At 31.4% G+C, this 22,917-nt stretch overlaps 1 protein-coding gene and 1 long non-coding RNA gene across 23 annotated transcripts in view; one reads left to right on the top strand and one right to left on the bottom strand.

Annotated features, from left to right (window-relative positions):
* The window catches only part of LOC140675761 (uncharacterized), a 115,375-nt gene that overhangs the window by 11,989 nt on the left and 80,469 nt on the right, over positions 1–22,917 (bottom strand). For 19 of the 22 annotated variants that reach the window (XR_012048462.1, XR_012048455.1, XR_012048457.1 and 16 more), the window contains one exon: positions 15,559–15,611. Coding sequence is in view for 4 of the 22 variants with exons in the window: in XM_072910389.1 (XP_072766490.1) it covers positions 15,559–15,611 (53 nt within the window). In the remaining 18 variants the exon portion in view is untranslated. Of the gene's footprint in view, positions 1–2,610; positions 2,742–15,558; positions 15,612–22,917 lie in introns of those variants that run through there. The other 3 variants (XR_012048456.1, XR_012048464.1, XM_072910392.1) reach the window with 1 other exon arrangement.
* LOC140675823 (uncharacterized) lies at positions 178–5,716 on the top strand. Its single transcript, XR_012048485.1, has 4 exons — positions 178–271; positions 2,252–2,423; positions 2,558–2,720; positions 3,365–5,716. It is a non-coding gene; the product is annotated as an uncharacterized lncRNA (long non-coding RNA).

The following is a 22,917-nucleotide window of genomic DNA, read 5'->3' as shown; positions in this document are numbered from 1 at the left end:
GTAAATTATGTCTGTCTTCGAATAATTAATATTTTGATATTTCTTCGCAATTTTATAAAATATCAAAAGAGCAATAAGATTGAGGCAAATAGATCAATTCTACAAAACAGAGAGAGAAAGAAAGAGAGAGAAAGAGAGACAGTGTTGTTTTTATATTCAGAGACAATATATAAGTCACCGCTTTCGTGTCGATATGTCATTGTCGTGTGAAATAAAGAAAGTGAAAACAACTACTTGGATCGCGGAGCTGGTAAAGATAAATTAATACTAGGTATATTAATCAATATTATAAAATTAATCATTAGCATCCTAGTATATGTATATTGCTTAATATGTCGAGCTTTTCTTTAATATCATGTTTTTGCAATTATTTTATTATCTTTTTTAATTTTGATATATTTAAAATCAGTATGGGTTTATTGCAACTTTTATATACGTTGAATTTTTGTTTGAAATTCTATAGACTCGGTTACCTCGTCATTTATGAATTAACTATCATAAATGTTTATATAGAAACTATCACTTATGTTAATTAAAGTATGTAATATTTTGCTATTATAATTGTATGTTATTGTCTTAGACATTATAGCACATACATATACATCGATCAAAATCAATCAGAAAATAGGATCGATTAGTTTTTAATACAAAAATTTGAGTTTTTATTTAAAATCCTTACATTCTCCGCTGGCTTTATATAACCTTATATAACTTTTCTGTTGATGTTATTAGTTTTATTTAAGAGCCTTATAAATTATTATTTTTTAACAACGATAATGTAAGCTCGCTTTCTAAATTTGTGTAAAAATCCTCGAAGGACAATATGAGAAAATATCTTAATTTGTGTCATATTAATTAAAAGGTCTCATTATAATTGTTCGTAAAATTACTTAGCATTAATTCTTATATTAATGATTATTGACGACTACTTAATAATGATTTATTGACAAAAAAGTAAAAAGAAAAAAATTATTAATTTTATCGAGAGCATACAGAGAAACATTGAAAGCTATTTCAATTGTGACCTTATAAAGCATTAATAACAAACATAAACATATTGTCCTTCGAGGATTTTCATACAAATTTAGAAAGCGAGCTTACATTATTATTGTTAAAAAATAATAATTTATAAGGCTCTTAAATAAAACTAATAATATCAACAGAAAAATTATATAAGGCCAGCGTAGAATGTAAAGACGCAAATAAAAATTCAAATTTTTTTATTTAAAACTCATATTGCCTTTTTCCTTGACGTTGTTAGTATTATTATTTTCAAACATTTTAAATCTTATAGATATTTAATTCCTAGAAATATTTAATTCTTATGTTGTAACTAAATAAATAAATAAAAATTATTAATTTTTCTTAGGATTAACAATTATACATATATACATTATCATATTAATAATAATTGTCACATATAATAATACAGTAATTTTAACATTTGCATTATATGTTATGGCTGACACACAACTTCTACAATCTAATTTATATACTAACTTAAATTTCCCTTGATTTAACTTTTTTACTTTTCTTTACTTTTCTTCCTTTTTTTTACCTTTTTTCTTTTCCTTCACTCTTTCTTATTATTAAAAATATGTTACTCTCTTAATTATGACAATTATATACCCTCTGTCTAAAAATTTATTACAGAAATACCAGACAATGGTACATTTTATTCGTTAAAATCAAACTGTGTTTCTCTTTAATGTTTTTGATCATGGCTTGTTTTATTATATTTATATATCTTATTTTTATTTTCTTATTTTATTATAAGTACATTTCTTTCAAATCGACAATTGATCATTAAAAAGCATATCTTTTCTGTTTTTACGATTAATTTTCTGCTTAAACAGTAAACATAGTTTACTGTTAATGTATATCAATATATATGTATATAAATATGTATGCGTATAAATGTGTATGAGTATGTATATAAGTATACTTTTAATCTGAATAAGCGGATTTATTAATAATTAATCTTTGAAAAATTTAATATCAATAATTATTTTTTATTAATTATTAATTTATAATATTAAAAACATTCAATTCTAAAAAAGATTATTACGTAATTACATTTAAAGTATTAATTTATCAAAATTAAATTTTTTTTTATTTACAATATTATTTAACGCATAATATATTTTTGTGAGACGAAACAACGAAAAGTGTTTTTAAATTGATAACATTATTGATAATTAATTAATTATCAATTTATGTATTAAAATGTTAATAACAATTACTTTTTTAGGCTTTATGATATTATCAACTAATATACATACTAAATTCGATACATGAAGTAGTTTTCAGTACAATAAATCGAAAGAAAGCGTAATAATAAGTATGCAGGGACTCGATATTATATTATATGCTTTTTTCTTTCTAATTCCTTTTATTCTAACACTTTTTTGGATATACATGTGGTAAATCGAAGCTTTTATTATTATTATTGTAGGAAAAATTATAATAAATACATTATTTTGCAATATATATTTGTATTCTTTGTTATTAATTTTGAAAGATTTATTCAATTTGTTATTAACATTCTTAATGTTAGCTGGCTTAATGTAGTACGGCCAGTTATTTTGCGCCGCTTAACAAATTGGTTCCCTCAATGGTTTGGAGTTCCTAGAGACAATGCTAGAGACGATCCTAGAGACGATCCTAGAGACATTCCTATGGACCTCTTAAGAAATGATGGTGTAAGGTTTCCAGCACCGGTAAGTAAAATACAAGTATGTCTATAAATTATATACAAAACTTATTTAAGGATAGAATTATATTTTTTTACAAATTACTAAAAACAAACGTAGTAAAGATACAAATACAATCATATAAGATTTTTCTGAAATGAGTGATCAAATAGAAACATATGCTATTAAATATATATATATATATATATATATATATATATATATTTATACATATTTGTACACACAATCATACATACGTGTGTGTATAGCTACGGTATTTTTTATTTAAATATGTATTATATATATTTTTATGAACAGAAAGGTATTCAGTTAGAAAAATAGATTTATGAAAAGTAGATTTTTGCTAAATTTTTGTAAATAAAAATGTTTATAATTGGACAATAAGTATTTCTGTATTCAAGATTTTGTATTACTCATTTTTTCAATAAAAAGCATATATTTCTATTTGATCACTAATTTCCGAAAAATCTTGTATGATTGTATTTGTATCTTTACTACGTTTGTTATATTATATATATATATATATATATATATATATATATATATATATATATGTATGTATTTACAATATGTGTACAAACATATGTATGCAACCTATACAAATTGAAGAAGAAGAATCATACAAGAACAGAAATATTTTGATCTTTTAGGGTGGATAAGATATCCTTCACGATGAATAATAGTTATTCATTAAAAGAATATTTACTATCGAAAAATCTCTAGAAAAATTCTCGAATATGAAGTTACTAATATGGGATAATAAAAATACACGGATTTATTAAACTACAAACAAGGTTAACAAAATGAATGGGTAATTTGATATAATACAAAAGAAAGAAAATCTTCTCGAAACTTGAACATTTCAAAGTAAATGTAAACTGTTTTTTCATAAAAAGAAAATATATTTTATTAATTTTATATTATATATATTTATATATAAATATATGTATATATTATATATACATATATATACATATATATGTATATATATTATATATATAAATATATATGATTGATAAAATAAAATATATATGTAAATACCAAAAATACACAACGTTCCATATTTACACAGTTGGAAAATTTATATTAAATTTAACACAATTTGCATGTCCCGTACAATTCACAGAAATTTTTCTGTTAATTTAACATATTATACATATATTAAATAATAACATTAATATTATGTTATATTTTAACATAAGATTAGTTACTATTATATATAAAATAAATATAAATTTGATAGCTTTACATAACTTTTGTGTGAAAATTTAACCAGAAAATAATGTTAAAGTAACATATTATATATGATACTTTAATATTATTATAATGTAATGTAACATGTTATATATGAAACACGTCAAGACACGTCGAGATCACGTTGAGAAGTGATGGTATTAACATAGTCACTCTTATATTAGAGAATAAACTCAACGTTTTTGGTGTAAATTTTCACAAATAAATTCGGTCGCTAATAATTCGAAACATATTTATAATGTAAAATTAAAAATATGTGCATTGTGTTATTTTTACACTTTTTTCAATTATATTAATATATTAACAATTGACTTAAATTAACAGAACAGCAATATGTCAAATTAACAAGTAAATGTGTTAAATTTTAACATTTTAAATAAATTATTTAATAAATTATTTAAATAAATTATTTTAATTTTAAATTTTTAACAAGAAAACAAAGAATCTTCCAACTGTGTAAACTTGCATTTATCGAGACAGATACGAGTATACATACTGTAATTAGATTATGGAGAATTTCTTCGCCTAACATCACTAAATTAGATTAATTAGATTTACTAAATTTAGATTCAAGTAAAATTTTGTATTTTTGACTGAATATCATATATTTCTTGCTTGTACTCAGTACAATCTTGTACGTAGTTATTAATAAATGACTAATTATATATGCAGATTATTATATAATTTAATGTTTTTTTAAATTTGTATTGTAACTCGAATTATGTTTTGTATGAATTGCGAATTACGAATTGTGACTTCTTCTAATTTACTTTATATTAAATGCGTCGAACTGAACTATTGAGATTTTTAAAGTATAACGATCTCCGTCAGTTCTTATTTCAGTTGAACTTATCATATAATACAAATGCTATTAAAAAATGTACAACAATTAAGGACCAAGAAAATTAATATATGCATTTTTAGTTACATATACATGACAATGTGTAAAAATTAATGTGAGTTTTAATAAAAATCGCGAAATACAGTAAAACAAGCAGATATATATTGATTGTAGTTACAAGTTATTATTGAATTCAAATCGAACTATTTAAGATATTGACGTGTTCATTTCTGTTTTATTAATAAATTATTTACATAGACATTAATATTTGCTTTTTTTGTAGATAACATGCGTATGATAAAATAACAAAGCAAATAGTTCATCATTTTAAAAAAGAGAGAGAGAGAGAAACGATCATACTTTTCAAAAATTTATATATTTTCATATCAAATTCTATATAATGTACATGTATATAGAGAAAGAAAGAAATACAACAAATATATAAAATTTTTATGTGTTTTACATGCTTTGTATTTTATTATTTTTATACATTTTGTATATGTTAAAATGCATACGTTTTATGAAGTTCATCAATACTATAAAGGTATTTCTCGATATATGTAGTAAACTATATCTCGATATTCGTACTAAACTTTAAAATTGCAGAAATAAACGTGTGCTCATAATTCTCGCTGTTATCCGACCGTAATTCAAAAAAGATTGCAACGTTCATGAGTACATATTACATCACTGCAATATATTGTAAGTAACGCGATTTTAGCTTTGTCATTTGGCCAATGTAGATCGCTTTACTCTATTATAATTAATAGTTAATGTATCTATCATTGTATATTCGGAGATTGTTATTATAGTAATCCTCCAAAATGAAGAAAAACAATATCTTTTCTTTATAATATTCTTTATAATGTATATGTTTGGAAGTTTGTAACAATAAATAAATTCAATCCATATTTTGTTGTATATATCTACTTTTATATAAAGTCTAAATTGAATAATATTTACATTAACTTCAAGGAAATCAAAACGAGAATGTAAGAGAAAGTCATGAAGTTAAATAAGAATATTTTTAAATTAAAGTCTAAATTCTCTGGTTAAAAGTAGATAAAGTCTTACAATTTTTAAATGTCAATTAAGTCTAAATAATTTTCTTTTTAATTAGTTTTATAAATAATTTGATTGCAAATTATTAAGATTATACACACACATACACGGTAAAAAAAACATTTTGTATTTTTGTTAAAATTTTGTCGTGTAGAAATTTTTGTGTTAAATTTTTAACATACTCTTATGTTAATATAACATACTGGCGTTATATTATTTTAACTTTTTTACATTGAGTTAATATTCACCGTTTCTAAGAGTTAAAACAACACAATTAACAAGTAAATCTTGCACTAATTCACATTTTTGTGTTAATTTTTTACATATTATTTCTGTTATTTGTTTACATATTTGCCTTCTGTTAACATTAAAATTAGATTGGCTAAATTGGGACACGAGAAATGTGTTAAATTTAACACAAAATTTTTTACCGTATATATGTTTAATGACGAGTATATGTATATATATAAATAGAAAGAACGTAAAGATTTATTTCCTCATCAGTTTTGGCTAGAAAATAATAAATAAATGAAGAGTATTCATTGAATAATTAATCACGTTATTACGCTAAATTAGAGTTCTAAAAAATCAGAATCAAGTAAAATAAATATCATTATATATAATTACACAAAAATAAATATATTTTAGTCACTTTATTTTTATATTCCTGCAAAAGCAAAATTTTTTATTGTCGTCTACGAACATCTTTTAGAGTAATTAGGAAACGCAGTGTCCAGTTTTCATGATGTTCCGCGTAAGCTTTATCTTGTGGTAATTATACGTCAGGGAAACTAATTACACGTGTTCACCGCTAATTTTACGTGATATATGCAACCCACTGGTTAAAATTTATATTCCTAAATTATGTACACACGCAACCTCGTATAATGATGATAAAAGGTCGTACCCAATGTGTTGAGGTTCTTAACATTGAAGAACAAAGAATTCTGACTCTCTACATTCACGATGATGAAGTAAATAAGCGGTCATATGTATGTATAAATGGTACATTAACACCATTGACTAAATATAAAAAAACTATTTGCCAATTATCATTTGTGCAAAACTTCTATAGGACTTGTTATAATTAATATAATTTTTATATACATATATTCGTACATTATTTGTAACACAAATATTTTTTTATTTCTGATTACATGTATTATATGTATGATATATTTCATTACGTAGCATTTATGTATTTATATAATGCAATTCAATATTATCATTATTATTAAAATATGATGATCGCATACATTTCTTTTCCAGCAACAATATCGAAAATTACTCTCACCACAATTTGTACAGCTTCGAAATATCGAGCACGATTTCAGCACCTTGAAAATAGCACGTATCCTCTAGCTCATGTGATCGCCCAATCTGAACGCGGTCGAACAATTGCGGAGTTGCGGTTCGAAATTGTCCAACACGCGCCAACACACAATTTCTCTCTAGGTACGTATATGTGATCTGTAATAGCTAAAGGGCATTCTATCTAGAATCCGCGTACTAGATGTAACCAACGCGTTTTGGCCCGCTAGTTGCGGCATCGGATACCAACGTCGAAGCCGAGCTTGAAAGCCGGTCGTGCACGCGCGGTATTCCCCCGGATTCAATAAAAGCGACGGCAGGCAGGCAGGTACGGCGTAGCCTCGTAAACGGGTAATCTGCTATTCAGGTCATAACCTAGCACACGTCGAGCTGGGACGAGGTCGTTTTCCCGGCAGCCATTCTGGATTCTCTTCTATCCAGAGATTCCGCGAGATACGACGATGCCGAAGGACCGAGACGAGACGAGACGCTAACAGAGGAAAGAGATATTTCTCACTCACTTACTTTCTCTCTCTCTCTCTCTCTTTTCCTTTCTCTTTCTATCTCTTTCATTTCGTGTCTCTTCCTTTTCCTTTTTGACTGGCTTTCTATGTTGATGCCCAACGACAGGCAATCGCGCGTCGACAAGCGCAGCCGTTAATATCGCACCGGGCGATTCTCAAGTCAGATTATCGGAAATCTATTACGATTTTGGGGGAAATTTATTGGGGTCGCGGCCGCGCGCGGATGCGCTTCGAAATTTCGCCTTTCGCAAAGAGCCTCTTATTGGAATCCATAATCTATCGCAAAAGTTAGCGTGATTGATGACGGCGAGCGTCATAATGCCATTGATCCGTGACTAGACGACCGGATTAATCTCTCTCGAAGGGACAGAATATTTTTGCTCTTTCATTTTCAATCTGCCCTATTTACGCGAACAATCTACTATTCACTCTAACATTAAATTTGAAGAAAAAGGATTATTATAACTGTTTTGATTCAATTACTCTAATTTCAACTATTACGCACAGAGTTCCTCCACTCTTTCACCGAAATATTGACGAGAGAAACTATTTATTCTCTATATTCGTTGCGCTAATATTTCATGAATTAAAATCGAATTATTCAATGATGGTTGTACCCTACAACTGTCGATGAAACTTCATCACGGAATTAATCGTAACGTCTCATGAATACAATAATAAATGCATTTACAAGATTCGTAAACGTAATCTTTTAAGGTCACTCGTGAATTGTGTTTCTTCGTAGATCAATTCTTAAAAATATGTATATAGAACAATGATTTTTTTGTATGGTTAATTAACATGCACCGGATATGCCGACGTTTTATTATATTTTCACTTTCCGTCTTGCTGTTTTCTTTGATTGACGTGCGTCGTTGTTTCTTTGAGCGCTTAACATTCAGTGAGATTTGATATGTGTATTACAAATCGATGTATAAAAAAAGGTAAAAGTACAATTTTTGTCATCTCGATATTCGAGGCAAATATCGAGAATACAAAACCGATCGAGAGCCAATTTTAGAATTTTATTAAATCTTCAGATTCAAGAAGTGACTTTAATACGAAAAATCTTGAAAACCAAAATTAATATTGGAATCTTATCCCAATTACATATTTTCAGCACAATGAAATACAATCAATAAATTATTGGTGCAAAACTCAATTTTAAATTAAATCTAAAGTCAGAAAATTCGAAATTTACAAATTGTGGAAGACAGTTTATGTAAATGTTTTGTAGTCGTCTTTCATAGTATCATTACTTAGTATATTTATATTTTCATCAATAATGCATTAACGTGTCCAAATATCATTTGAGAAATGACATAAGTAAATTAACGAAAAATCATTATAAAAATTATACAGTACATATTATATAGGGGCGAGGATGTTTAAAAAGTAAAAAGTACATATATGTGTGTGTATTTTAAATACAGCATTTAGTACTACAATTTATAGTTACAATAAGTCATCGGGAAGATCTATATTTTATTTGTATATCTCTGTAAAATTTGCAGTGATTCTAACAATTGAAGATAAGATATGATTCTGCAACTGTCTTTTAAACTCTCTCGGATTTTTTTCACTCATACGATTTATTATTTCGCCACAATCAAGTTCTGCACATAAATTCTACAGCGAATGAATGCACTTTGCAAGCTCATTTCCACATCATGGATACGCACACATACACACACTGTTGGATCGCACTGCATCAAATAATGATAAATCCAGGATTACTGATGTTTCCCATCATTTCCAGTTTCTAGTTCGGAGCAATTAGCCGCACGAGTGCTATCGACCTTCGACGCAGTCGAGAAACTCGATCTGCTGATTCCGGAAATTTGTGACAGGAGATTAACGTATTTTTGCACTTATTGCGGAAGTGATTAAAGCGATAAATTATATCGAGGCAAACTTCTTACTCTGAAACGAGAATTGCGCTTATTTGAGACAGACGAAATATGGAAATAAACACACGTGCGATCGTTTTTGACGCAATTTAAATTATTTTATTCTGCATGAGTTTTGAATTAGTAAAATAAATGTTTATTTTAGTTTCTTTATTTTGAATTGAGAAGTTTCAACATTTAATCAGATTATCAATTCAGAATTATATCAACATTTAATCAGATCATTACAAATTTACATCCAAAAAATAAATTATTTTATAAGATACCAATAACATAATTATAAAGTATTACATACGATTTATATTCAAATTCTTGCTATACTGCAGAAACGTCTATGCTAAACGCTAACATAAAAAAAAGAATTGATTATCTCTACGATACAATATAAATACATTAGAAATCACTTGGAAATGCAAACAGGACATTACGCACGTGGCTGAATATTTCGAAATCTTCGTAATAGCGACGAATGTGCCGTGTATCTCCCATGATTCGTAGCCATTATAAAACAAAGAGCATCAAAATGTAGGACCGAAAACGCAACGAAACTTGTTGCGATGATGAAAAATTCATCGGGAACATTCATACGTTGCTTGTCGCAGCATGGCCGGATAAAAGCCCGACTGGCAATCTCGCGTAAATAAAAAAATAGCTCAAACGCGAACGAGAAAAACTAAAAAAGAGAACAATACTTTCTAACCCCGAATGCCGTTTTATATGAATAACAAATTGATCATACACAAGCCACGAATCCGTTTTGTGTCACCGGACCTGTGTCCACATATACCTCGCCCTCTTGCCACGTGTACATACGTGTCTCTATTGCCATCGATATAAATCGATAGGCCGGGCACCGCAAGCCGCTTTCTACGCTCTTGGACCGTCTCAGGAGTCCTGCCGTCTCTCTCTCTATTCTCTCGAGACGAGGTTACACTCCTTTCTGCGGGTCCAGGTGAATAACCACCTTATACCTTCGGCAAGGCCGGTTATCGTCATTAACCGGAATTTTTTTCAGACGGAATCCCCAACCGCGTGGGACGAGCAGTTTGGAGATCCAGTTTCTTTTTAAATTATTAAAGTTTTTTTAGATAACGTTTTTTTCCCAATCTTTGATCTCTGACAATTAAAGATTTTAGTAGAAAATAAATTAAATTATTGGCTTATTCTGAGAATTATTTGAAGTAAGTAGAAAGTAATATTTAATGCGATCATTATGATTATATAAGAGAAATATAGTGCGAGAAATTAAACATTGTTTTCGAAATAGTAGAATAGTATTATGTATATGTGCATACATTATAACAAAAAAATGTTCTAAAAGAAAAAAAATTTGACTCTCTCCCCATTTCGTATTGTATATTTTAAATTTAAAATTAATCATAATAAAATAATAAAAAAATATTTATGTTCTTGTATTAAACGCAAATTATTCTTGATATACATATGTATTAAAGTTATAAAAACTTGTTGAAATTGAAATACATGAAATTAAAGTACTTTTATAGAAAACTAACATATAAATAAAATAATATTAATATAATATTAAATTATAACAAAGATAATTGATAATTGATAATTATTTTAATATTAATAATTGGCACGTATAATTGGCGTATATAATATTGATAATTGTATTTGATTCAGATGCATTATTAAAATAAGAAATCACTCTTTGCTGTAATATATATACTTTCTATTATAATTAAAAACTTATACGGAAATGTTGGTAAACACTATAATGTTATGAGGACGAGAGAGATTAAATGGTGATTTTTAAACATAAAATAATTATTATATTTTGAACATACAGATGTTTAAGTGAAAAGTAATTATACTATAATATTGTATTAATTGTATTAATTGTATAAGTATTAATTGTATTGTAATATAAATATACCAAATCATAAATGTTCTTTTAATTATTTATTATGCCATTTATTTTAGTCGATAACTCGTATAATGAGATGAAATAAAACGCGTAAGATATCCACTTGACAACAAGCATTCTCGATAGAATTATTAACAGGATTATTAACAGGATTATTATGAATTTACACGGTATCACGATAATTCAATTTCTCATCTGATTGTGAGATTTATAGGAAATGAGTTGTATATACATCGGAAATAGCGCGATGCTCACGTCCCGAAGGCAAGGTAAAGTGAGAAGATGAGCCACGCGTTTTCCATCTTGGAAGTAAAATCGAACGAGTGGATCGAAGAAGGTCTGGGCCACATAAGTGGTCCAATCTACCGGTCGTGAAACGGTTTCGTGAGGACCATGTTACGAAGGGACGACAGAAGAGGATGCCGAACAGTCAGGTTGCCGTCGGGATCGACAACGGGCAGGTGCACTTTTCTCGCGCAGGGCAGGGCAGACAAAGGATCCCAGAATCCTTCTGGCAGCTAATATTCCGAGCAGGAGGCCGACCGCAGCAATGACGGCAAACTCGATGGATTCCGCCGTCGGACGAATTTCTCGAGTGAATGGTCTGGCAATACGCTCTGCACGACCGCTTTGCAGACACGATATGCTATGGAATTTCACGCTATTGTCTGCTCTCAAGGTGGTTGCACCAAGCCCCGAGAGCTGGTCGAGATTTGGATATTTAAAATTACCCTCCAGCCGAACAGGTCTTCAAATATCGCTCTTGGGAATCACCTTTTTAATCCTCGTCCTGAAGATATAACAAAAGCAATATACTGAATTCTTTTCTTTTTGATAAACTTTTTGAAATCTATTATTATCAAGTTTTAACTTTTCTGAAAATAATGGAAATAAGTTGGTCGATTTTATCGAGAAACCTAAATAAATTTTCTTATTTTTTTCTTATTTTTATTATTTATCTTATTAAAAACTATATTTCTATAAATCACTATTTTAAGAAACTTAAATCAGGACTTAATTCCACAATTTTGTTAAATTTCATTAATGATACAAAGTATTATTTTTTATTGCAATAAATAAATAAATTTATTTTTTAGTTCTCCTATAAGATAGTGTTTAATCAAGACATACATAAAAATTTTCTAAACATTTTTCGTCTTGCGTAGAGTCCTCATCTATGTAATGTTTTGTAAATGTTATTCAAGTCAATAATTCAATCAGTATTCAATATTGAATTATTAATAGTTTTAGACAAAAATCACAAACTCTCTTGCTCGAAATATCGATATCACGAAGAATTTCGTCAAAAAGATCGCATATATATATAATTCAATGCAGCGGCTGCCTCCTTCGCAAAGAGGCATTATCGATATAAGAATGTACACCATCATTACGATGCGCGGGTATCGTTACGTGCCCTGCGCGATCATTCGTTCGATCGATCGAATGCCGGAGGATTTGGCGCGGATAGCGGTGCTACGAAGCCGCCACGTGCAAGCGGATAGCAGCTCGCCTTTCACGGGCGACTTACTCTTAGCCCGGACCTGCAATCAGGGCAAGATTGTAGACATCTGTCGGCCATCTGCCGGGAACAGCCTTCCGGAGGGCCGGCGAGCGTCCTCCTGCCGTCTCCCCTTCTGTTCCGCGTCCCTTCATCTCTTGCAAAATGCGCCCTCGTTGCAAGAAAGGTGCACGAACTCACTGAAATCGCACGCGCGCGCAGATTTGTGCCGCTCTGTCTCGCTGCTCGTTTTTTGCGAGCGTCGAGATTGCACGCGAGCAAGGTGCGATCCAGATTTATAATGACGTAAGCGCGCGCGTCTCGTAAATATATGTTGTTGATACTGCTTTAAATGCTGATGCGTTCGCGGTAAGCCCCAAATAACTACGATAGACTTTTCGAATTATGTCAGATGCAAAAAAAATTCTACAGTCAACACTCGTGTTGACAATTTATCATGAAATTTGTCTCTCCGTTAATAAAATAAATTGGTAAAATATAACGCGAGATTTATTAATCTTTAATTAATTGACTTGCGTAGAATAATAAAATAAAAGAGCAGACAAGATATTTAAAAAAAAAATTAGTTTAGAAACTTGTATATTACCAGAGTTTTGACCTTTATACTTAAAATTTTGTAAGTTTCAAACTGTCTGATTTTTGTTATCAATCTTATCGCTATAATTTATTATAAAATTTATTATAAGAATTTCTTTTATTTTATACAAATAATTTTTCGTATGATAATTTCGTTGTTTGAAATTGTTGAGTATAATGATAATCATACATATGGAAGATTCCTATAATGAAGTAATTGATAACCCAAAATTGAGTAAAATTTTAACTGCTTTTTGTGGCTTAAATTTGCAATTTTGAAGAGTCATATGTATTATTATCCCACATATGCTTTCCAATCCACGTCAACGTACGATTCATGCAATCGACTCATCCATGCATTGTATCATTAATTATAAGCGCAATGACGATTTCGAACTTGTATTGTTGCCGCCAGGTGTTAAATCACAGTACCGCTGAGCACCAGGTGTATATAACTCGAAGCAGAGATGTGGAATCAGTCCGATCGACCGGTGAGATTAATTTAACGAGCGCGGCTCGTGCAGGACTATAAACTGCACGGAGGTTAATTCCTAATTAGCACGATCCCTACCTACTTCAAAGGTATACGCAATGCGTACGCCAACGTAACGCTCGGGGAACAAGCAGCAATTTCTTGTTTGGAACTATAGCATCTCTCGTGAGAGCATACATCGATTAATCAAGTGATGAATTGAATACTCAATTTTATCACGGAAACTTTGATTAATCGCGGCGAAATATAAGAACCTGATTTCGTCGAGCCTTGCGTTGTCGTGCGTGTCGTCGAGCGTTGCAAGTCATTAAGAGCGGATAATAAATCATCGGAGTAATCGCGAATATACTACAAGATCGTCGCGCGTCCCTTATCTCTCTTTCGCATAAATGTTTCTTATGCGAGAATAATGAGTAACGAGGGTAAAATAATGATGCTTAATGAGCATTTGAGAATACCCCCTACTCACTGTTGCAAATAATCCCAGTTTCGCTCTTTATCGCCTTTTTTTCGGCGATCAGTGATTATTTCTGTCGCCCTTAACCGGTATATCCCCCGTCATGCTTTTCCAAATCCATAACCCGAAGGTCGTATAATGTATTCGTCGTATGCGTGGCTGGCGACATCGTGGCGACTGCCACAAATAAAGCGCAGACGGACGGATGGACGGACAGACGAATGGACAGACAGGGACGGCGCTGTATTTTTAGACTTCTAACCACGATGGAGCACGCTGTACGAGCCCGCTAAAGCGGGTACGTGAGTAATAACGTTAGGAGAGATTACTATATAAAAGCGGATATAAAAAGTCATATATTTTATTCTAGTTTAATTCGAGAAAAAAATTTTTCAGAAAGAATTTTATAAGAATGTCTACTTTCTTTTTTTTTTACACGTGGAATTCAGACTGTTAATAATATTAAAAAAAATAAACTTCAAACAAGCTAAGCTTTACAGGGATGCAAATTGATTACAAAAAAATCTTATTATTTTCGATTAGATTTAATATTACAAATTAAAAAATTATGATATCGTATATTATGATATGATATAATAATTTTGATATCGAGAAGATCAGGCCTTCTCAGATGTTAATACATTAATTTTTAGTTTGTCTATATCAAATATATCTATATATATATATATATACACAATCTAATTTATTCTATACTTAACAAGTTTTTAATTCATTCCGTGTAATTGCATACTCATAGAAGGCTTTTAAAATCGCGAGGAGTACAAAATTCGAGATATATGCATCCGATTTGCATTTCACTCATCGTCACTCACATTACATAACGCGGCGTATAACTCAATAGATCTTACGAAGTCACTCGAGCGTTCATACGAGGTGTAATACCCGGTAATTCATGCGGGCGATATGGGGCAACTCTTACGGCGCTACATATATACATATATATATATATATATATATATATGTATATATATATATACTTACATACCTTCAAGTGCAAATCGTCGTCATTGTCGTTGTCGTCTGTGTACCGAGTACAGCCTGAAAGAAAAACCTCAATTTAGTTTATAGTGTCAATTGAATGAACAGACGGGGTACGTGATTTATTTTTAGACCTGCATCATAGGGGACTCCGCGCTGCATTAAACGGTTACGTGTGTGCTCACTCATGCACGAACGAGCTCATCTGCACCGCATCGACGAACGCAGAAAACGACGTCACACGAGAAACGATTACGACATGTAATTTTCGTTTCCTCGACCATACGGAAGTAATTAAGTATCTCTTCTTATTCTTTGGTGAGCTAACAATATTTTTTAATTCGTCGTGAAAAATATTATATATATTTATCTGTTATCATGCTTTTTACAATAAACTAATATATCTTTCTAAATATATATATTTACTTTCCAAAATATTATAGATTATAATTATATTTTTTTTACTATATAAAAGCGGATATAAAAAGTCATATATTTTATTCTAGTTTATTTTGAAAAAAAAATTTTAAGAGAAAATTTTATAAAAATGACTATTTTTTTTAATTAATAATATTAAAAATTATAAACTTCAGACAAATTAAGGTTTGCAGGAATGCAACTTGGTTACAAAATAATCTTATTATTCTCGATTAGATTAATATTACAAATTAAAAAATTTCTACCGAGCATTTTACATTCTGAATTAGAGATAATAAGATGTAAAATCTAAGCTGCGCTAAGCAAACGTCGTTTACATCGAAGCGAATATCTTACACAGGTCGATCGTATTACTGACCATTATCCGATCGATACAATGTTTCGTCTTACCAGATCTGTCGGATATCCACTCGACGAGCTTAGTTTCGAAAGATGAGAGCGATAGATTGCATTTCCGCAAAGTCTGCGCCGGGTGTTGGAAACGCTTACGATTTGGCACAAACTTGCTCCGAGGAATTCCAAAGGGAATAGGATTGGCAAACTCAACTTTAGTAAGTAATAGAGGTTTAAACCCTCTATGGCCGTGACGAAGGATTTACCTAGATCCTCAACCGGCGCTCACAATATCGCCGTTCAAACTATACTAACCCGAATCTCTTCTCTCGAACAACTTACTTATCTCACGTAAGAATCGATGCCCTATGCAGTTATTGCGGATTTCTCGCTTTCATTAATCCTCGATCCATTAAATTCGCTGCCGATTGAGAGTAATTTCATTTCCTTTTCAATCTGCTAAAATTACAGAATTACAGACTTTGAAATATTTGATATTTTTTCTTTTGCAATCAATTATAATATAATCGATGGGATTATACTCGAATATTCTGGCTTTCGATTGAAAAAATTTATAATAAAAAATGGAAAAAACTTATTCCAAAAATTCGTCACGTTTATATACATAAATAATATATATAAAATAATTCGAAACTTTTTAATTTTCCATCCTTTTGTTCTTTTTCAAGAATGTAAAAAGTTATTAAATATTGTATATGTATAATAATTGCCAACATTATAATATTCATGTCATAATTTTATAATACAGAATAAGTCTTCTTCACTATGTAAGATACGATGTAAGATAATTGACTCTCGCCATAGTTTCAATCTTCACGTCTTATTCCGCATCGTTATTACCGAAAATCTCCGGTAATTTCGCTCTTTCGCTTCAACCCCTTCGAATTAATGACCGTGAATGAAATCGGAGTACTCCGCCTACATCACGTTGCTCGTACGTATAACGACTTTAAACAAAGGGTGGAGACCTGCTAGATAGGACAAGAAGGGAGCGAAGAAAGAGGAAGGAAGGAAGGAAGGAAGGGCAGCATCAAGAAAGGACGAAACGGCGTCCCAGCCCTTTCGCGGCGACCGGGCAGGATCGATGGAGCGCGATTGAGGGTCCTCGAAGACAGGATCCGTCCTTCGATCCATATACACCTACCCGCGCGCACGTATAAAAACCCGCGCGGCCTGTCGACTTCCGGTCCCCGGGCGACCGATGCAACCGGGGCTTTAAGCTCGCACAGAGAAGCCTCGGGAGTTTTTACGAGCACAGTTTATGGAAGCGAGCCAGCTGGGCTCGCGATAAACTCGCTATACCTACCTATGTACGAAGTTTGTATGTGTGTATGTGTGTGTGTGTGTGTGTAAGCACGCGCGCATTCGCACAAAACACACGCGCATATAAAAACATATATATTCGAAGATTCGTATTCAACAGCACACATATGCAACTAATACGCAACAACGGAAACATATTCCCTTATACATCGCAAATACATGTGTGCGATTTTACATGCGGATACACACGCATACTTGCATACACGTATAAAATTGCATCCCGCTGCAATTGGAGCGCTGCACATGTGCAATGGATTCACGTGTGTGACACACGGCACAGTGTTGCCCAAACCATGTCGTTTGGATGGTCGCAGCCCATGCCAAAAACTTCCGTTTACGATTGCACGAAAATGTTGATTGGAGTATCGTTGTGAGTGACATGTGACGCTAAAACGTTTTCGTTAGATTTATCGTGTACAGGATATACATATATACTGCTCTCGCCGTTTACGTTCGTCAAGTACACAGTTATGTAAATACATCGAAATTTGAATACATAGACATTTTTAGATTATATTTTAAGTAGATAAAATATGACGTTCTAAAATATAACATTCCTTGAAAATAAAAAAATATACATATATAATATCCATCCATAAATCTTTCATCATTTAATCGCGTATCGCAATCGATTGATGAAAATATAAAATATCACAGATTATTGTTAATATTTTACAACTCAAATTTAGTGACAAAAATAGTTAGTATATATGTACATAATAGAGACAAAGAGATAAATTCCTATCGCAAAATCTTACGTTCGGTACAAGAAAATCGACGATTTAATCGACACATTGCTTTTATCTACCTTTTCGCGAAATGAATGACTTTAAGTCCCGCGTTCGTGAGAGCTCCCATTCGAGTTGGCGGTGAATGGTTATATTCTTTGGTGTTGGTGGAGGCCGCACGACGACCTTTCAACCGCACCCAGCTTGAGTCGCTGTCAGGACCCATCGAGAAAATTGATACGAATGAGTCTAGCGTCCCGACTCATATGAACGACATACCTACGTCACGTTAAATCAAACTTCTTGTATTATTTGTCAATATAATAAAATACTGTCGCCTTTATACGACAACGACAGGTTAATCGTGCACGCTTGACTATTACTGTCACTGTGAGAAAAATCTTCTTGGGTACAGACAGTCGGCGCGTCCGAAATCGTCCATGCTTATCGTACGCACAGTAGATAATAACAAGCGGTTGAGCGAGTTTCTACACGATGGATACATCAGGAGGATTAAACGAAGCGCGGATGACACACGTTTGACCGAAATGCAAATTCGGTCACGTCGAATTAAACCGACCATCGTACAGGCGCCAGTCGCGCTCAATGGGCGACGCGAGGGCGTCAATTACGAATGCACGAAACGCGTTTTCAAACACGATTGATGTTAAACGACACGCACATACCGAGCTTTCAGAATTTAGTGAATAATTCGTGCAATCGTATTTGCTGCATTCTTTGCGATAAAAAACTTGTCAATATATTTTCAAACATCTATGCTTTAATTTATTTTAATTATTATGTTTTTTTTTCTTTTTGCTTTACACATATATATATACTTATATAAAAACGTAATGAAATTACTTCAAGATTTATAGTCTTTAATAGGCAATTGAAGAATTTTAATAACATATGGATTAAAAAAATAACAATCTAATAATTTTTCTTAATCTCTTTCTTAATTTTCCTTCTTCTACCGAGTTATTTTACTAGATGCATAATTTTTAATTATTCAACAACGTTATATAATATGTGATGAAATGTAAAAATGCTACAAATAAGTGAGAATAATTTTTGATGAAAGCTCACTTGTCGATGTTTGAAGATTCTGCATTCGATGACCATAAATTTTGATAGATTTACTCCTTTATTTACGACGAATGCCATTGACGGTCACGTCGTCGTTGCATAGGCATACGCATTTATTTCGCTAGCCGACGTGAAGAGGAACTCGGAAAAGAAATATAACTCGACACGGAAGAAGTCGCGGAGGATTCTCACGCACAAGAGGGATCGTGACAGAAGGTCATGCTGCATCTGCGACGAGACAAACTTTGTTCTCAGGATAGGTTCAAAAAGTGTGTAAACGTCACTATTCGTTACAAACGAGAAAGAAATGAAAAGATAGTTTTTGCAAAAATCAGATTTTATAATTCTATATTAATATATTCTCATTTTCGTTAAAAAACACATTTAATGAATAAATATATTTTCTTTCTTATTAAAGTAACTTTGAATTTAGACTCGAAGCTTTGAAAATAAAGACAAACTATCAATCTTTTTTCCTAAAATAAAAAGTACATAATTGTACGTATAACGCTGTTCCAAAAACTGTCATATAAAACATCAACGGAACAAAATGGTGACATCTTCTAAAACGAGAGCATCGATTCGACAAAGTTTTCAAGAATAGATAGAATCCACAGTCAGTTAGCGGCTGCCAAATCGAGATAATTTACGTTCTAGCTCCGTCACATACACTCTCAATTAAATAGTGTCATTTTGAAATTTCTGACAAGTGCCGGGAATAAGCGCGTGATCTCTCGAAGCAAAGGTAACTCAATTCTAACAATTGCCTTTTTGAGATATTTTCTAATTTAATTACTCTTTTTAAGTTAATTATTTAAATCTCTTTAATTGTTACTTTCTTTGCTATTTGTATAGATATAAAATATTGAAATTTATAAATCTTTAATCCTGAGACTGCTGAAAATTAAAACTAACACTTTTACTTTGGCTTTTTTTCAATTTTATATTCTATATTCGATAAATATAATTCGGTAGACATGAATAAGACTATATATACACAGTTATTTGAAAAACTATGTCATATTTTATTAATTTATTGTCAAAGTTTCAAATATAGCGAGATCAAATTTTCAAACTTTTCTTTAACACTTTCCGCACAAAATTGCTTATAGAGCTATAAACCGGATGTCACTAGTGCAAAAATATGTGCAATCGAAACATGACAACTTGAATTAAGATTCGATTATCCGATAATGTAAGTTTTACGATCGAAAATAGTCACGGTTTGCCGGGTCACGCGGTGAATATTATTACGAGAGAAAATAAGCTACAGGATAGATTATAATATGCAGGAGAATTTCTCCGCGATGTTCTCGATGGCACGACCACCGGTTTTCTCGCCGCGTGTTATCGCACTGACACGTGCTACTGCCATCGAACTTCGACATGTGCTACGTGTGTGCATAGGTGTTATTATCGTCGAGCGCGATAGGCTATCGAAACGGACATTTTATATCGAGGGAAAAGCCGTTCGATATAAAATGTCCGTTTGTAAAATGTTCGATTATATCCCCACACGCGGACAAATTATGCAAATCTCGGGAAACCGGTCCCCGATGCTTCGCGCACGGCATTATTACTGCGATAATTCTCGAGTTTTTAATCGATTTTAAAATAAATCAACCAATTAGCAAAAGATAACGATGGTGTGTAGAAGGATTAATTGAATCCTTTAAAATTTATCGGCAGGTCGATTAGATACTTCATTTTGTTCCATATCCTAGAAAATGTATAGAGTATATCGAAGTTTCATACGATAAAAGTATCTGCGATCTTTTAAAATATTTCTTTACCAAAATAAAAAGTCAACATTTAATAATAGTTTAGTTCTTTAATATAACAAAAAATAATGACATTAATATAATAAACTCTATTCTCTCTCTCTCTCTCTCTCTCTCTCTCTCTCTCTCTCTCTCTCTCTCTCTTCTAATTAATAAATAGAAATAGATTTGTATCAAATAAAACTTAAGTTGTATCAATAACTCGATATATTGAATTTCTCTAATTCTTCGTTATTGTATTTTAAAAGTCTATTATTGACTTTACGTATATATAATTAAATATTCCTCTCATCGCTTACAACTGATCAATCTTTATGTACAGCTAATCTTTCATCTATAGATGTGAAAAAATGGCAAATCCCGCATGCTAATATTATCATAACCGGATCTAAAGTGTTAACAACACTACTCTTAACATATCTCGAGCTCTGGATCGTATAGTGATCAACTATCTCGAATGAATTGCGTTTGATGAATTCCGCGAATGCCATCGAACGTTGCCAGCAGTCGACATATATCTTTGTCTTTTATACAGTGGCGTATCCAGTTTTTTTTAAATTATTTCTAGGCAGACAAATATGCTTTTTCTTTCAGTCAGGTGTTGGAACAACAATATGTAACAATATATCTTTAAATACGTCGAAAAAGACGAAGATTATATAACATATGAATTGATGAAACTTTTTTTGCTTAAGAGATAGGTGTAGAAACTAAGAACATAAACAACAAAAATATTTGTCATATGTCATGTGTAAAAAAGAAAGATATATAATTTTAAAAAATGAGTGTCATTATTTTATCTTTTTTTAAGTTATAAATATTGATTTTTACATAATGGATTAATGACAATAACTTTGGATGAGGATTTCAACAGAGAAACATATCAGAAATTATACGCCACTGTGTGTATAATGTTGTGCGTACTAGTCGCCCGCGTGTATATACGTGAATATTGTGTGTGTGTGTGTGTGTGTATATATATACGCGTGTATACGGAAACACGATCCGTGTGTAAGTGCATAGACGCGCCAGACGACCGGCGCCACGAGGAATCCCCACGCACACCTGAATGCCGACCGAATGGCGACTGCTTGCGTAAGAGTCCGACGAACGATCGTTGAGTCGAGTCATTCTAAGATTTCCACGTAGAGCTCGCTTGACAAGAGCTAGCTCTTGTCAAGCGAGTCTGGTCGGAAAAGCCTCGGGAGAAAAAAAAATCGAAAAAAATCGAAAAAAATCTAGCAACGCACGCGTGTAACAATAATTCTTAATCTTTTTCAGTTTCAAATAACGTATGTGCGTGACACATTTTTGACAGATAAAGATAAATTTAAAAAATTCGAAAATAGAGAATTATATTTGAAATATTAAAAATATTATCATAAAAATCTAATTTATTATATTTTATATTTTATACAATTTGCATAATTAAATTGACACCCCGTTTATAGCCCCTTCATAAATCTGTATCACAATTTCCTGCTAAAGGTGTAAGAATGTGAAAAGTAATCATCATGTTGAGTTATCACTGAAACATGTCATATAGATCGTAGTAGTAATTACATGATAAGTTATGAGCTTCCGGAACAGGAAATGCACCTGCCATACTAGCTATAGCGCGAGAAACTGTTACTATTATTATGCTCTAACGAC

The sequence above is a fragment of the Anoplolepis gracilipes genome, chromosome 2, assembly GCF_047496725.1.
Source record: "Anoplolepis gracilipes chromosome 2, ASM4749672v1, whole genome shotgun sequence".
Taxonomy (NCBI): domain Eukaryota; kingdom Metazoa; phylum Arthropoda; class Insecta; order Hymenoptera; family Formicidae; genus Anoplolepis; species Anoplolepis gracilipes.
This window is presented reverse-complemented; position numbering and strand designations above follow the sequence as displayed.